The sequence below is a fragment of the Ptiloglossa arizonensis genome, chromosome 12 (genome assembly GCF_051014685.1).
Source record: "Ptiloglossa arizonensis isolate GNS036 chromosome 12, iyPtiAriz1_principal, whole genome shotgun sequence".
NCBI lineage: Eukaryota > Metazoa > Arthropoda > Insecta > Hymenoptera > Colletidae > Ptiloglossa > Ptiloglossa arizonensis.
The window spans coordinates 10,363,230-10,381,412 of record NC_135059.1 but is presented as its reverse complement, the minus strand read 5'-3'; the positions used below and the strand labels follow the sequence as shown (position 1 = coordinate 10,381,412).

Below are 18,183 nucleotides of genomic sequence, written 5' to 3'. Positions count from 1 at the left end.
TAAATCCCAGAGAATAATTCGTAAAAGTTGAACAATCGTTTGATAAATTTCCTTCGAATCGAACGTATCCAGTTCGATCGTTGAATTTCTTTGTCCGTGATGTTTGAAGCCGAGGAAAAATGAATTTCTCGAACAGTAGCGTATCCCTTGGATCGGTCCCAAGCAGACTAAGCGACGTACCCAACCTTTCGTTACCGTCACGAGTTCCCTCCTCGCTCCTCGTCGTACCACCATGGCCATTGGGGCCCGTTTGCACGGGGTGATTCCGCGTTCGGAAGCTCCTTATTTCCCCGCCGTCTCCTCCGGATATCGATAACTATCTGCCGCCGCGACGGAATTTATTTGCTTTCGCGTACGCCGCCGCGTTATCTCGCGCGCTGGGCCTTTGATTTACATGTAAACACCTCGTGCCGGCCGATAAGGCTTAATTAAGTCGCGCCTGTTAATTAATAAGAGACCGCGCGGAACGGATCGCCGTCCGGTCGCCTCCCCGATCGTCGATCATCGGATTGAAAGTTATTCTTAATTACGGCCAACCGGCTGAGAAAAAGCCGAGAATTTCGCGATAAGAATCACTCGTCGAGAATTCGCTTACCCCTCGCACGGTAGAAAACCTCATGATCTTTCGCAAAGAATCGACCGTTGAAATTGAAAGTGAACCGATGGTAACCGAACACCTTGCGTGGAAAAGGCCGGATGAATGATTCGAGCAATTTTGTAAATGTGATTCTCACCACGAGACAGAAAAAGAAAAATTGTACGAAAGGGCGAATAAGTGATTGGAGCAATTTTGGGAAAATAGTTGTCGTCGCGAGCTGGACAAATTTTACGAAAGGGCGAATAAGTAATTGGGGGAATTTTGTTGAAATAGTTTTCACCACTAGTCGAGAAACTTGTGTGAGAAAGGGACGATAAATAATTGGGAAGGAATTTTTTAAAAATAGTTTTCACCACGAGTCGAGAAACTTGTGTGAGAAAAGGGCGAATAAATAATTGGGAAGGATGTTTTTTTAAATATTTGTCAACACGCGCCAAAAAAAAGCTTGTACGAAAGGGCAACTAAGTAATTAGAGCAATTTTGTAAAAATAGTTTTCACCACGAGTTGAAAAATTTGTGCGAGAAAGGGACGATAAATAATTGGGAAGGAATTTTTTAAAAATAGTTTTCACCACGAGTCGAGAAACTTGTGTGAGAAAAGGGCGAATAAATAATTGGGAAGGATTTTTTTTTAAATATTTCTGAACACGCGCCAAAAGAAAGCTTGTACGAAAGGGGGAATAAGTAATTGGAGCAATTTTGTAAAAATAGTTTTCACCACGAGCCAGAAAACTTGTAGAAAATGGCGAACGAACAATTTCGTTATTCGGGGCAATTTTGTACAAATAATTTTCAAGTGAAAAAACTCGTGTAAAAAAGGGGCGAATAATTGGGAAGGATTTTTATAAAAATATTTCTCACCGCGGGTCGAACACACTCGAAAGAAGAGAAATATTGCCGAGAGCTCGAGAAAAGAGGTTTTCGCGGGAATATTCGAATATTTCCCGCGCCCTTCGCAACCGAAAACCGTTTCCCGCGACAGCCGTCAGATGGTACCAACAGCGATCGAATTTTCCCCGCATACGTACGAAAACGCTGTACACGGTCTCGTCCGTACAAGAGGATACAGAACCAGGCCCTTAGTATGCGTGAATTATCATTTAATTTATTTTAAGTTAAAACCTTTTTTTACAATGATATCTTACAATGTCGCTTTTTACATTCGAAATAATATCGCCACGAAACGCCCATCGTTGCGTCGATTCTCCGCTCGACTATTCGATCCTCGATATTTTCATTCTCATTCGCATCCCTAGCCATCTGCCTTGCCTTTTCTTCGCCCTTAAAAATCATTATACGTATGCGCCTCTCTGTGTGTACGTGTATGTATATGTGCGTGTTATTTGTGTTCCGGTTTGTGTTCGCACGCGTGGGTATGTGTATACTCGTGTATTTCGTGTGTTTCTCGTGTTTTTATACAGTCTACACGCTACTCCCTAGTAATACTATTATTAGAATAACCTCCCCCCCGTCTGTCCTCCGTTTCCTCTCTTCGTCTCCAACCCCTTCGGAACATTTTCCAATCGCAAAAAAGGGGGGTGGCGCCTCGAGGATTTCCGACCGGGAAGCGTCCACCCGGGTGGATCACGGTCCGTTGTCCCATTTCTCTTGCCTTTCAGTCTTTTTTTTTTTTTTTTTGGAAAATCACGATGTCACTGACCCCCTCTCCTCGCCCCTTTCACGATTCCGTTGCGTCGCGCGCGGGAAGCACGCGGCTGGCTCGATGATCGATTGCGGTGCAACCCGGTAATTCTCGAACGTCGACTCTCTGCCTTAGAAATTGAACGAAGACTTCGTTAGAAATCGAACGACACACTTTTTCTCTCTTTTGAAAATGCGAAAGAAACGAAATGAATTTTTCCTTTTTTCCTTTTAAAGACTTCTGGAGCGTGATGTTCGATCCGGAGCTTTAATTTCGGTGGTGCGAATCTATCGTTGGAAAAGCCAAAGGAAAACAAGGTATCATGAACGGTGGTAAATGGAGTGATATTTTTTAAGTGGAAACTTGGTACCTCGCAGGAAACCAAGGGATTTTATGGAAACGAACTTCGAACGAAAGGGAATTTTTCCACGATGGAAATAACGTTCTTCATCGATGAAAATTTCCCCGATGGTAACGACGTTTCCCATCGATGAGAATTAGTTCTTTGAAGATAAAAGTGTCCCACCGAGGAACATTGCACTTTACACATTCGGGAGTTCCGTTTCCCTTCGATGAAAATTGATCTTTCCGTCGATGAGAATTTTTCAGCGGCACGAATCGATTTTTCCACGAGAAAAGAAACTTTCCACGGACGACAATTGCACTGTACACCTCTGGAAGTTCCGTTTCCCTTCGATGAGAATTCGTCGTACGGGAATTTTCCATCGATGGAAACCGGTTACACGACGATGAAAATTTTCCACCGATGGAAATTGCACTTTGCACCATCGGAGTTTCCGTTTTCGTTCGATGAAAATCGGTCTCTCCGTCGATGGGAATTTTCCATCGATAAAAATCGCGTTTTCCAGCTATGGAAGTTCCGTTTCCCTTCGGTGAAAATTGTTCGTTCCTGTGGGAATTTTCCATCGATAAAAATCGCGTTTTCCACCCATGGAAGTTCCGTTTTCCTTCGACGAGAACTGTTCGTTCCTGTGGGAATTTTCCATCGATGAAAAATTGAACTTTCCAGCTTGAAAGTATTCTTTCAAGTGAGAATATTCTTATCGCGAGTACGAAACGTTCATTCGGTGGAAATAAAATATTCCCTCACTCTTGAAAATTTTACTTTCCTCCGAATGGTGAAATCTCGTCCAGTTACGATTGCACCCCCGGAAACTTTCCAATCGAAAGAAGAATATTTTCCTCGTCGAATCTCCCGTTAATTAATTCCGAATCGCGCGTTCGACGCGAATTTTCTTTCGGATCCGAATTTTCTTTCAGGGATCTCGACTCTCGAAAGGGTAACGGGGTTGCAGCCCTCGATGGTCGATCTTCGAGCCAATCCTCCCCTCGAATGTCGCGCGAAAGTACAAGCGCGCGCGGTTCCTTAAAACGCTCTAACGATTGACAAAAAGAAAGGATCACAATGTGGTCTCGACTCGTGGTCAACGATCTCACCCGAGTCCTCCGCGATTAATTAATTAATTAGAACGATTAATGAATGGAAATCGGCGATCGGCCGATCGGCGACGACGATAATAGTGTGTAATAAGAATAATAACGATAATCGTCATTTACGGCTATTAACCTTTTCGCTCGCGATAAATCGTTTTAATTACCATCGCTCGACTATCTAGATGCAAATCTTACGATGCGCAATTAACCGCTAATTTATGCACAATCACTTTTTCACTCCTCTCTCTCTTGACGCTTTGCCAGCCGCGCGTTCACGGCGTTATCATTATATTTATAATATTTATAATATTTATATATATATATATATATATTTATATTCATTTGTATATATATATATATCGATTTGTTTATTTATATATTTATATACTATTATTACAATAACGGTACACAATCTCGAAGATACAAAATTTACAACGTGTTCTTCACTTTTTTTTATTTTCTGTTTATGCTTTTTTTACATTTCTGGCTTGCTCCTTCTCTTGGTGTCCGTCCCTGTCATTCTTCTTCTTCTTTCCGCGGAAGTTCAACATTTTTGGTAGCTATATTCCTTTTTCTTTCTTTTTTTTTTTCCTTTTTTCTTTTCCTTTTTTTCCTCGTTCGCCATCTTCGCAGTTTCCTTCTCGATCGAAGAATCGTTTCTATCCAATCATCGATTTTCCCTTTCGTTTTCTCGAACCCCTCGACAGGACGATCGACTCTTGATCTGGATCACCGGAAATTCCATATAATTTACGGATTTACGCTACGTGGTTTACGATTACTTCGCATTTATTTTTCTTGCTTGCTTTGCTATCGCTAACCGGTACGACACACGATCCGTGGCACGATTGAACGTCGATTTTCCGTTTCCGTTCCCGTTCACGGATCCGCGATCTCTCGCGTGGATCGAGTGCACGGGTCCTGCTCGAAAACGACAATTCCGCGTCGCGTTCGATGCGAAACGAGCTTGTAAAATTACGCGTGAACAAACGATCGGAAAAAACGGTGCTTCTCTCGGGTATAAAATTCGATACGATTGCCGAGCGTATCGTATAAACGGGTCGTTCCGCCCCGAACGCTTCGCGAGGAACAATCTCGATGAATTTGTCTCGCGGACTCGAAGAGGCCCGTTGCGGAAACGCGGCCGCGATACACGTAATAGAGAACAATCGACGTCCAATCGATCACCCACGGCGGAATTATAAATTCTCGTTAATAAAAAGATTTTTAAAATTGCACGATGTCTCTCGATTCTCGTCAAATACACACTTAAACGCTACGACGTTCGCCGGCTTCCGAAGATCGATTCCGAATGGCTAGGGTTTCATACCCTTTCGTTTGATTCCAAAGTCCCCGCTTCGATTGAAAAATTCCACGTATAATTTACAAACCTGCTGAAAAGACACCAGTTACGATTCCCACCCTCGTTCACACCGGAATGGAGCAATCGTTCGCGCGATACACGCCCCACCCCCAACCCTGACCGTTAGACACGCCCATTCCGGATCGTCGAACGAAGGTGTTACGGAAGAACCGTTCGAAATTGTAATTGTTCGTTCGTTCGTTTAGTTTTTTTCGTCGCCGTGAAAGAATCGTCTTCGAAGAAGCCTCCCTCGATTAAAAAAAAAAAAAGAAGAAAAAAAGAAGAGGGTTACACGACGAGAAGGGGTACGCGGTGGACGCGCGGGCGTGGTCACGCGTCCCCCTCCCCATCACCACGCGTCCACGTGGTATTAAATTCTTGCATTTTACCATATAGTGTTTATGTACAGCGCGTATAATAAGACTCGATACAAGTTAGCTGACTTCGTTTGTACTTGGGGCCTGGGCTCGATGGCCCTACGATGAAAACTTTACATATTTACAGCGACGCGAGACCGCAAGAACAGGAGATGAGAAGGGGTAAAGTGAGAGGAGAGCGAGAAACAAAGTATCATCATCGGAATGGGAAATCGTTTTTCGACTTCCTGCCCTCGAGCGTCTCTCGTTTCGCGCGGGGAGAGAAAGAGAGGAGCTTGACTTCATTACGTTAGAACGAGAGTGGTGGGCTGCGTCCTGAGCTGCTGATCACTCGCGATTCATGTGTACTCCGATCGCCAACCGGTCTGAAACCAGACAAAGAACATCCATTTGTTTTTTCCATTCACGACGTTCGAAACCTCGATACGTGCTCGCGCGAGGAAATGTTCGGGACACACGAGTATTTCTCGTCGATCGAGGAACGATGGATCGGATCAGAGTCGAACAACTGCAAACAGGTTCGAGTCGGATCCAGGGAGGAACAATTTGGGAACAGGGATCAGCTCGCCAAAGATATCGAACATTTCCTCGCCGATTATCGCTATATGTCGCTACCGTTGCTAACAATGCTAAAGATCGTAACTGTTTCCAGTAGCGGAAAATGCCTCAGTCTTGTATCAATTTGGTAAAGCTACTTTTTTGACAATTATAATTAGAAACGAACGCAACGATTGGACAAAGGGGAAGGAGACACCTCGATAGGAGCCGAGTAGTCGAATAGTAGAGTGGACTAGATCGGACACGAGGTTCTGGTGAGGTTCCGGCGTTTGGAAAGAGGGATTTTGCTTGTACGAGATCTAATATTCCTTCACCAGTTATCACCGAGCTACTGTACCAACGAAGCAACACCGAAGACCAGTGTCTCCTTTCGTCGATCGGAATTTGTTCAACTCCGATCGTTCCTCGGCGTCCGAAATCCGAATCTCTCCCCCGTGGTTCGCTAAATTGAAACGGTGATCCTCCATCGATCTCGATCGAAAAACAACCCTGCCAAGGTCGTCCCGTGTACGGTGTTGCCTGGTTTTACGCGCGTTTGTCGTTGAATTAAAGAACGACGGGCTTATCGATTTCCAGTTTGCGCGTCAAAGAGCGAAGCAGGACGACAAGCGACGGGTACTCACCATTGCATTCGTCGTGGCGGCCAGTTGGAGACCCTGAAGACTCGTCATGTGATGAGAATGGGAATGCGAATGCGAGTGCGGGTGGATGGGGGGCGGCGCCGGTGGTGCAAATCCTTGATGAAGACCTCCGGCTACGCCGACACCCGTGTGATACATGTAATGCTGCATCGCCGGATGCATCGTGTGATGATGCTGCGACGTACCTGGAACGACAATGAACCGAACATTCGCCTTTTGTTTCCCACATTTTTCTCGGGATTGGTGCATTCGTCTTAGCGGGAAGGATATTTATAAAAAATTTGGCAGAGAGAGCTATAACTGTTACGATCAGAGGCGTTGGAGACCATGGTTGTAAGTTCTATAGTAGTTCTAGAGCGGTGTTCTAAAGTTCTAGAGTAGTTCTAGAGCGGTATTCTAAAGTTCTAGAGTAGTTCTAGAGCAGTGCCCTAAAGTTCTAGAGTAGTTCTAGAGCACTGCCCTAAAGTTCTAGAGTAGTTCTAGAGCAGTGCCCAAAAGTTCTAGAGTAGTTATAGAGCAGTGCCCTAAAGTTCTATAGTAACACCACAAAGTTCTAGAGCAACCCCACCGAATTCTTCTAGAGTAACCCCTCTCTTAGTCGCGATGGAACTTAATAATTATCTTTAATGGACATACGGTGATGTAGAATTTAAAGGATTGATCAGCTTGTAGAAATTTTACATTTTTCTCGCTTTATCGTACACTTGAAATCTTTCAGAGTGTACATCAAATGATTTTAGCTTTACGATACAATAGGCACAAGATACGAGATGCAAGAGAATTAAAAAAATACAAAAACATCCTAATACGGGATTTGTGCATTCATCTTAGCAGTAAGGATATTTCTAGAAACTCAATAGTGGGTAATGTACTGGAACCGTCGCGATTAGAGGCGTTGAAGTCTATCCGCAAAAATTCTATGGTAGAGGGTCCAGAACGCTTCCGCGGCGAAGACCTCTTTTAATCTGTCTCTTTGTCGCGGCGGAGCTCAATTATTTTAAGTGGCACAGTGATGTCGATTTTACCGGATTCACCAATTTGTAAAGAGAGACAGAGTCAACCTTCCGTTCAAACGTACATTTAAGATCGTTGGGTAAAAGATATCACGAATTTATATGGAATAATTTCAATTTTACGATACAACGACCAAAGAAACATAGAACCAAGAAACGATAGATATATTATCGGGATGCCATGGATCGAAGAATATCCAAGACGCGAGCGAAAGGACCATAGAAGGTTTACCCCTTGAAGTTGACCGACCAAGATTTTGAGCGAAAAAGTTTTACGAGTGTTATCGTTCATACGGAGGTAAAAAGATCGCAACAGTAGGAAAGAGAGTGCACTCACCCATCGGTGATCCGAAGCCAGAATGGAAGGGCTTGTTATCGAGATCGAGATGACCACTGGCCTTGATCATATCGCCCATAACACCGCCGAGGCCTAAGCAGCCTCCGGCCTTCTTTTTCTTGCTCTTCGACGAGAGCTTCCTGTTCCTTGTTTGAATGCCCTCCTTCTTCATCGTCAGCGGCCGGTTCACCTGCAAGAGTCGTAGCCAACAATTCGTTGAGTTGAACAGTACATCTAACGCGAGGCGTACGGGATGAACACAACTATGGGTAAACATAGACGCTGGGGGAACGCTTCGGTAACATGGTCGATCGAGTGGGTCAACGAAACAATTTTACGTTTAAACAGGTTGAGATCCCACCCGACGAAGTGTGTACCTAAAGTAACAGTCCGACCCACTCCCATCGTGCGTCTAGAGTCGGTTAATTGCCACTTAACGCGTGTAATTACCAGGTTTACACCGCGTACCGTGGTCGCCAATTTGTATGTAAATGCGTTACAAGTTTAAAAAATGCAGACCCCTATGGAAATCCAAGGTTTTTCCAGAGGGGAGTTTTTCTCCCACGGCCGGCGAATACGCACAAACTTTCGTCCGACTTCCAGACGGAGCGCAATTAACGAATCCCTCGAATTCCTGGTAGTCTCCGAGAGTCCGGTGCAATTAACGAATCGACGGCGCAATTTTCGAGCCGCTGCGTCACCATCGCAACTCGTGCGACGACCGACAGGCTTCAATTCGCTTCTCGAGAAACATCGTACGAATTTCGTCGCTTCCTAGATGGAATACGAATCCATCCCACAGCTAGCTTCGAGTTAATTGGGTCTAATGGAAACTTAAATCTCCGCTAGCCCCGTACGCATTCCGAAGCTAGGTTAATCGTATATCTAGTGTACCGAAATCACGATCGTCCAAAATTGAATCTGACTTAAACCGAACCTTACCAAAGTATACAAATAGACGCGAAACTGGCCAACGTGTGACTCAAACTTTCAGACCTCGAATGGTACTAGCCGTGATGGACAGTTCGACTCGACGAAAGCTTGAAGCGTTACCGTGTATCGGGACATACCTAGTTCGTAACTGTTTAGGTTAGCTGTGATCGATAGTTTGACTCAACGAAAGCTTAAATGTCTGACCAGTTACCACGCACTAGGATTTATCCATGTAGTTGGTAATTACCCACAATTAATTCAGTCTTTCTTCGAACCTAACCCAACGTAAGCCTAACACAGCTCAAACTAGATATCGTATCACCCATACATTTACCCATACATAGCTCAAACTAGGTATTCTATCAAATGTAGACTAGCTGCGATTGATAACTTAACCTAATGAAAAGTCAAACTAGCACTACCGCATTAGTAGAATACACCTAACGCCCTGACGATTCAAAATTAACCTAGACTTTGATCGAACTAGATACTGAACCATACCTAGCGCAGACATGACACCTATTGAACGGATGTAGCTCGAAGCCTCCAGATATAACAGACATCGTTACACGTTGGCCAATTCGAGTTGGTCTATCAGTGACCCTTGTGGATATTTGATAGAAAGGTTAGATCATCGCCTCGTCGACTGATTCCTTTTATCGGTAGTCTAACGTTACACTTCTAACGTAGAAGTTGGACACATTTCTTCGAATTTGAGTCGTTCCTAGATTGATTGATTGATTGATAGAGTGATTGAACAATGTCAGGAATTTTTTGCGACAAAAGAATCTAACTCAAGACCTAGCCCCGGACCTAACCCAATATATTATTCCGTGGCAACAGTTCTTAGACTTGGACTGGTCACCCAGCTGACACGAGTTTATAGCCTCAGCTCGTCATCTAGGTAACGCATACGAGCGATTGAACAATGTCAGGAATTTTTCGCGACAAAAGAATCTAACTCAAGACCTAGCCCCAGACCTAACCCAATACGATATTCCGTGGCAACGGTTCCTAGACTCGGACTGGTCATCTAGCTTACACGAGTAATCTAGTCGCACGAAGAATCATTCGTGACAACGAAGTCTGGCTAGAACACTCGCAGCACCAACCCCAGAACTAACCTAATTTGATCATTGTTTCGTGACAACAGTTCCTAGACTCGGACTGATCGATTGTCTAGCCGATAGACGTACGTACAAGTTGGTCGACAATATCAGGAATTATTTTGCCCACGACCCATAGTGTCGCGTCGAACTCTTTCGACGTAGGGGGCTAGGAGGGGGACTCGGGGGGGTCGAGCGATTCGGCAAACTCGGCCAATTGCGTAATTCCGAAAAGTGTCGTTGACCGTCTGGACGTTGGCTTTGGTGGCAGCGGAGAGGAAGAGGACGAGAAAGAAAGGAACAGCGCCTCGGGGAGCGAAGTGGAGGACGAGGGAGGATGATGCCTCCGCCGCCACCTCCAGCGGCTCGTTCGCGTATCCCGCAATACCAGGAACCTTTTCCTTAAGTTGGCAGTTGCGTCACGTCGCGGCAACTACAAAGCGCGCCTCCACCTCCTCCCACCTCCTCGTCGCATTTCCCTTCCAACCCCCTCCCCCTCCCTCCCCACGGTGCAGCACACCACACTTGCATACCTAGTTATTTCGTACTTAAGTATTGCACGCGGCGAGCGTGCATCCGTGCACACGTATACATCAGCCGCATAATTGGTCCTGGACAGCACCGGCTGAAAAACTCTTGCTTACTTGGACAGACTTTAAGGTTGCGTTTCAAAAAAAAAACAAAAACACAAAAAAATAACACGAGGGAAGCTAACTATAGAGAAAACCTGTTCAACTAATGGCCCGTTGGCTATGCTGGTTATTGGGATTATCGAACACGTGGGTAAAAGTTAGCCCGCAGATCCGTCCAGCCGGACGTACGCTCGCTCAACATTGACACCCGATCGGGTTCGAATCGCGTGACCGGGGACACGTCGGATCCAACGTTTCGAATCGGTAGCATGTGCGGATACCTAACAGCGCATGTCGCTGAGATTGGACTCGGTTTATCAGTGGTTCGGCTAAGTATGTAGCAGAGAGATCGGTACACGGCGTTACGCGTCGCCGAGTCGGAGCTGGCTCATCGGTGACCTCCGTTCGTGTCCAATTGCTGAGCTTCGTCGACTTTTACACGGTTTATCGGTACGTTAACCCTGCGCTTTTAACGGAGAGGTTTGGATCCAACGTAGAACTCGTAACGGGGAGACACGACCTAACGTGAAACTGCTAACGGAATGATCAGAGCTAATGAAAAATTTGCGACAGAGAGGTTAGATGTATTGTGAAATTTGTAACGAAGAGGTTAGATACCAAGTGCCAACAGAGAGGTTAGATACGACATTGAATTTCCGACTAAAAGATTGGAGCTAGTATCGAAGATGTAACCGAGAGGTTAAGTCTAACGTGAAATTAGCAATAGAGAGATCATACCTGGCATTGAACTTGTAACAAAGAGGATAAAGCTAACACTGAACTCGTAACGTAGAACTTAAACTAACGCTTGTAATAGAGAAGTCATTTCAGCGCTAAACTTGTAACGGGGAGACTTAACCTTGCGCTTGTAATAGAGAGATTAGACCAGCGCTGAACTCGTAACAGAGTGTTAGATCTAACCCTACGCTTGTAACAAAGAGATCCAGCATTGAACTTACAACAGAGAAGTTTCGAGAAGTTTCACGTAACGTGAAACTTGAGTCTAACGATAAGGTTAGATCTGACAAAGGTCCAACGTAACATTTGAAACAGATCGTTTGGATCCACTGTTAGACTCGCAAAAAAAAGAAGTTATAGCCAGTATTGAACTTCTCCGAGTTGAACTCGATCCCATTTGAAATCTCTTCGTTTCTTCCGTAGGTTTCAGGATCGATCGATCGCCCGTCGCTAGCCACCGCTCGAAAACACGCTAACCCTCTTCGATCCCCGAGGATAGGACCTGACCGGGTTAGCGCGTGGTACCAGTGCACGGTCGAAACCCAATAGATTGGCTCAAACAGGGTTCGAAGCACGATTTAACATTCAGGTTGGATCGCGGAGATGCGCCGTGAATCACGGACAGTGCGACGGCCCCATGAATAAACAAAGGATTATTAAACGCGCGTCAACCGCGTGCACGGCTGACGGAACTTCCTTCTGATTTTATTTCTGCCTAGACTACGAGGTAGAACCGTCGTCTCGTTTCTCGTGGGGTCGGGGGTCGTCACTAGGTAACAACGACAACCTGGTCCGGCCAGAAGGAGGTTGCCGATGTCGCGCGAAAACGCAGTATTTCAACGAACCAGACGGATGAACCTTAATGAGTGGAAGCGCGTTCGCAGGAGGGCTTCGCGCGCGAGCGCACGTATACACAAACACACGCGCGTACACCAGCACGAGAGCGCGAGCGTACACAGGAGGAGTAGAACGACAGAGGAAGAAGCGAAGAAGGCAGATACCAAAGCTCGAACCAATTTGAATACAATACGAGCGGCTTTAATAGGAGCCGGGCAACCGCTTAAGTCCGCGCTGGTGTCCGAAACTGCGCGAGGTGCAAACAAAAGGGAGAGAACCCTGGCGGAAAGCCGACACGACGGTATGAAAAGGAACGACGTTCATCCCGTGGGTGAGGAACAGGGAGAAACGAATTTCACGGGTGGAGGAAGGGGAGGGAGGGACACAGAGAGCAGAGAGGAAACGCGAGAGTAGGAACGGGCTACTCCGAGAGATTCGAATGCAGATTGATGTGGTCACACACGATGCAACCGTGCACCGATCGCATACGAAATCGAGCCGCAAACTCGCCATGGTGGGGTCAATGAATGAAAGATTGAAGACGAAACGCGTTTCGTTCGAATTTTCCCGCTCATCCTTGAATAGCAATCGATTCGGGGAATACGCGACCCGAGGGAGTACACTTTCGAGATACGAGTCGGTTAGCTACCGATCGGATACAAGTACAGCACGACCTTGGCTACGTTGGGATCGAGCTAGATTCGAGTTAGGTTAGGTCTGGGTTAGGTTTAGATGTATTCGAAGTACACTCGACAGAGTTTGTTTGAATTTTTCTGTCAATTCTTCGATCACAATTGATAATCTTCGACCAAAGAGAGTCGATTTTAAGGTTAGGATTCAGGTAGCTATCGGTTGGCTCTAAGTACGGCCTTGATTATGTTGGGATCAAGCTAGATTCGAGTTAGGTTAGGTCTGGGTTAAGTTTAGATGTATTCGAAGTACACTCGACAGAGTTTGTTTGAATTTTTCTGTCAATTCTTCGATCACAATTGATAATCTTCGACCAAAGAGAGTCGATTTTAAGGTTAGGATTCAGGTAGCTATCGGTTGGCTCTAAGTACGGCCTTGGCTATGTTGGGATCGAATTAGATTCAGGTTAGGTTAGGTTTGAGTGCACTCGAAGTACATCCAATCGAATTCATTCTAATTTTCCCGCTCAGATTTGAATTCGGGGAATCAATTGAGTCTCAAGAGAATCGATTTTTCGGAGAGGAGTCGAGTAGTTATCGATTGGGTCCAAGTGTAGAATGACCTGAGCTGAATCAGACTGACACTAGATTAGGTTTAGTTTGAAAAAATTGTGTTAAGCGAAACCAAATTTATCAGATTGTATTATATAAAATCCATGTTACAAGAATATTTTATTACAGAGAGAAATTGTTTAACAAATTCAGACGCTGTCTGAAATCTAGACACTAGACCGTGTTATGGAAACATTCGTGCTACACGAGGGTTGTCCAAGTTTATCAAACCGTGTTGCAGAATCGTCGCAATTTTTGCACCATGTTGTACGGAAACCGTGTTTTCGGAGTACTGTGTTATAGGAGAGTCGAGTGTATTTGGATCGAGTCGTAAATAATGTTTCGAGCAGCACGTAGCGATCGCTCGTCGGAATCTTCGTACGTGAACGCGATCGTCTCGATTGTGTCTCGATCAGGTAGGTGTGTTTTGCCTATCGGCTTTCGAAATGCGATCGCGTTATTTTAAACGTGTTCGAGGCGTTCGAAACCGAGAAATCTTGAATAAGATTCACGGCGAGAATGAGCGAAATTTTACTCCAAAAGAATCGATGAGCTATCTTCTCTATAATGACTCTGGTTGCATCTCGAAATAAAAGTACTGGCTATAAGTTTCGCTGAAATAAAAATTGGTGAAAACGATCCAAAAGATTCGAATTCAGTAAAAACTAAGTCTTGGTTAAATTATAAAATAACAGCGGTACACAAGTAAGTAAACATAATTGAAACCAACCTAAACCAACTGATAAACCCCGGTTAGATCGTAGCTAGGTCTGAATTAAGTTCTAGAGTAATAGTGTCGTATCGAAAATAGAAACTGTCCAAACTGGGCAATGGATCCGAGTTAGGTCAGAGAGTTAGGTCGTGTAATAAAACTGAGAAGAGAGACGAGAAAAAGAAAAATACTCAAAAGTAATCGCAACTGAGCGATAGATCCGAGTTAGGTCTGGGTTAGGTCTGGGTTAGCTTTCCAAACTGCAGTACGAGATGAAGGATAAGACGCACTAGCGTTCAAGGTAAGTTACGGTTTGCTCGGTGGACACCCTTGCCAAAATATTAATCGTTTGGTAAAACGGGGGATTCTAATTCGGTCGATCGAGGGTCCACGGAAAGCAAGGCGGGGGTCTTTGCAGCTAGTGGCAGCGGAATGTCTCGTACGGCGGTTCATCAGGGGCATATCAATTGACGCGAGCGGGCCTTTACGTTTCTTCTTCGTAACACGATTTTACAACTTCCTCGCAGAGGTACCCGATGCCGCCTGTTCGACGAACAAACGAACGAGACTCGCGCGATCCGTGACGCATCGCGGGATCGATCCGTGATTTATCCGCGAGTCTAACTGTACGGGCGTGATCGGCGTGCCGAGCAAAAAGGAAGTGTGAGAACCTTCGAGGTTTATTTGAATCTCATCCGTCGCGATAAACTACACTTTTGACATTGAAAATGCGTTTATTTGGGATGGTAGGGTACCAAGAGTGGGGAGAATAGGATCCGCCCTGGATGACACCAAAAAGAAGGGTAGTATTGGAAGAGTACTAATACAAATATTATTACAATTGCAAAAGATGTATTAAAACTTTCCAAAACTAGTAAAAAATGTATTATATTGTATATCGCGTGCTTAACGACAAGTAGAATTTATTTGTAATAACGTATCGGGTGAATGTCGTTTTTTTGAACAAATCTGGTGGTGCTTTCGATCGAACGTCGCGATAAACTACACTTTTGACATTGAAAATGCGTTTATTTGGGATGGTAGGGTACCAAGAGTGGGGAGAATAGGATCCGCCCCTTAGGTAACACCCAAAAGGAGGGTACTATTGGAAGAGTATTATTACAATTACAAAAGATGTATTAAAACTTTCTAAAACTAGTAAAAAATGTATCATATGCTTAATGACAAGTAGAATTTTTGTTGTAATAACATATCGGGCGAAAGTCGTTTTGAACATAAATATGCAAAGTGAATTTCAATAATATCGTCGATCGTTTTGTAAAAATGCTCGAGAGAAGAAAGATTAAATTTGTAATCGGCCACGATTTTCTTATTTTTAATTTACTCGTTACTTAATGACGAAAAATGTGATTGGAAACACGATACACTCTTTCGTGCGTTTAAATTTTGAAATTTCGTCGGGGGAGGTATCTACCAAAGGTACCGACCGTAATATCTGTCACAGTTGAATCGATAACGTCCCTAAATATGACTTCAACTGTGCGCAATAATTACAATTTATCGATCGTCGTATTTTCTTTTTTACGCATTGCGGTAAACGGACACTTTGCATCGTTAAAACGTGGAACAGTGGCTCGTTTAACCGTATTTTTCTCGCGCCGAGCGGCTGTCGTTTATTCCTACGCTTGTAAAATTCGTTTAACGAGACAAAAATTTACCCAACGCTGTTAAAATACATCTTGCGCGAGTTCTTCGATGGAAAATCACCGATACTCGTTGCGTCACGAGTTTCGATGATATTGTACCATATTCGTACCTATGTATTATTTCAATTTTACAACCGATCGTGCACGGAGAACTTATGAAAAAACATTTGACAATATTAATCAAAAGGCGCTTCGATTCGTATTATTAAATAGTGTATTCTGAATAGTGAAAAATGTTTTCACTTTCTATAGATTCCTTTCTCCGGTTACTATACTCTACTCGAACAACACTTCTTACAAGAACAAACACTTTTTTACTTATTCACGAATCGAAAGTTTCCCAGATCTATCGAGAATCTCGTACGAGGGGACACGAACGTTTTCGCGACGCTGTACGTCTAAACTTGAACGCGACGACAGAGATCCTGCTCTTGTTGGATTTCGCCGAGCTGACGGATCGAAGATACCGAGTCCTAAAATTATTCCGCTTATCGGTCAATCGGTGTGTCAAGCGCACGCACGTGTTTCTAAGCGCCGTGTGTAAATGCGGGCCCGCGCGGATCCATCGGGCGGGTCAGGATCGAGATCCGTATCGTTCGAGACAGGGTGCCTCTGTTTCTGGTTAGAAATTCCCAAACTTTGTCCGCCTTCGTCCTCCGCTGTCGTTACGTTTTCATTTGAAATTTAAATCGCTCGGAGAGTTTCGCGAAACTCTCGACGAATTTGATTTCTGACCACCATCGTGGTGAATCGCGCGAAAAATTAACGTGTATTCTCTGACCGGTTGGATCGAAGAAAATTATTCGAACGGTAGAATATTTTCACAGTTGTGTTAATTGTGTAAGGTACAGAATGTTAGAAATGATTTTAAGCGGTGTATAGTATTTCGTATGATTTAAAATGTCTTGAATTAATTTTCTTCTACTGTGCTTCGAGGATGCGCTCTGAAAAGATAGCAGTCGTAATCTTGACAGGGGTTGGTGTATTTCTTATGCTCAATCTCTCGAATATAAACAGGAAATCAATGACAATTGATTCTACGTCAAAATTCTTAAGTACAATTGGAACATTTATGGTGTACAAATTGTAAAAAACGAAAGGGCCTGATGTTTTCATACCAAACTTTTGGATATCTAATTCGAGGGACAAAATGAGGTTCGATTAATTGTTTCGGTTAAAAAAGATAGAGGTTCAACTTTATTCTAGGCAATTTAATCCTGTTTTCAAATGATTCAAGATTTATCCAAAACATTTTTAAAAGTAAAGTTAAACGACTAATAAAATCACAAGAATAACTATTGTTATCCAAAGACCGATCTACTTGGATATTGAGACGAAAATATAAAACTGTTTTTGTTTAATATTCCACACAAGATCAAGAAGTCTTGGAACGTGTTCTCCCGTAGAAAAATTTTTCCAAAACTATTCGCGATCGTGATACATTCCTTTCTGTTTCGTTTTCCTTTTTCCATTTTTCAATGTTGATTCTCGTTTCTTTTTTCTCGAATGTTTTTCAACTCTGACCGTTCTATTCGTTTCTACTTTCGTATACTTGATTTTTCTCACCAATTAATGCTCCATTTTTCGTTACTTTTGAATATTTCGTTATTTCTTCCCTCTCGAATGCTTCCTTTTCTTTTACTTTCGGATACTTGATTTTTCTCACCAATTAATGCTCCATTTTTCGTTACTTTTGAATATTTCGTTATTTCTTCCCTCTCGAATGCTTCTTTCTCTTTTACTTTCGGATACTTGATTTTTCTCACCATTTAATGCTCCATTTCTCGTTACTTCTAAATATTTCGTTATTTCTTCCCTCTCGAATGCTTCTTTCTCTTTTATTTTCGGATACTTGATTTTTCTCACCATTTAATGCTCCATTTTTCGTTACTTTTGAATATTTCGTTATTTCTTCCCTCTCGAATGCTTCTCTCTCTTTTACTTTCGGATACTTGATTTTTCTCACCATTTAATGCTCCATTTCTCATTACTTCTAAATATTTCGTTGTTTCTTCCCTCTAGAATGCTTCTCTCTTTTTTACTTTCGGTTGCTTCAAATTTTCACTTTCGGTTCTCTTTTTCTTTCTTTTTTTTCATTTTTACTTTCCGAGGATACCCGATACTCGTCACGAAACCGATTTCGTATCGAACACCGAACAAAGTAGCAATATCCGTCCGAACAACGTATCCCAAGAACGCCGACGGAACGTCGCTCGTCCTTTTGTCCGGCTCTTACACCGGCTCCATTCGAAAAGAGGCGACCACGAGCCGAAACGTCGACATGATCATCGTTCGGTCGACTCGAGGAGCCGTGTAATGCTAGAAGGTCGACA

At 43.8% G+C, this 18,183-nt stretch overlaps 1 protein-coding gene across 1 annotated transcript in view; it reads right to left on the bottom strand.

Moving 5' to 3' along the window:
• Positions 1-1,681: 1,681 nt before the first annotated feature.
• The window catches only part of LOC143153279 (uncharacterized), a 118,586-nt gene continuing 102,084 nt past the window's right edge, over positions 1,682-18,183 (bottom strand). The window contains exons 5-7 of the mRNA XM_076324291.1: positions 7,985-8,174; positions 6,617-6,819; positions 1,682-5,800 (exon numbers count right to left, since the gene is read on the bottom strand). Coding sequence (XP_076180406.1) covers positions 5,774-5,800; positions 6,617-6,819; positions 7,985-8,174 — 420 coding nt within the window. The 3' untranslated portion in view covers positions 1,682-5,773. The remainder of the gene's footprint in view (positions 5,801-6,616; positions 6,820-7,984; positions 8,175-18,183) is intronic.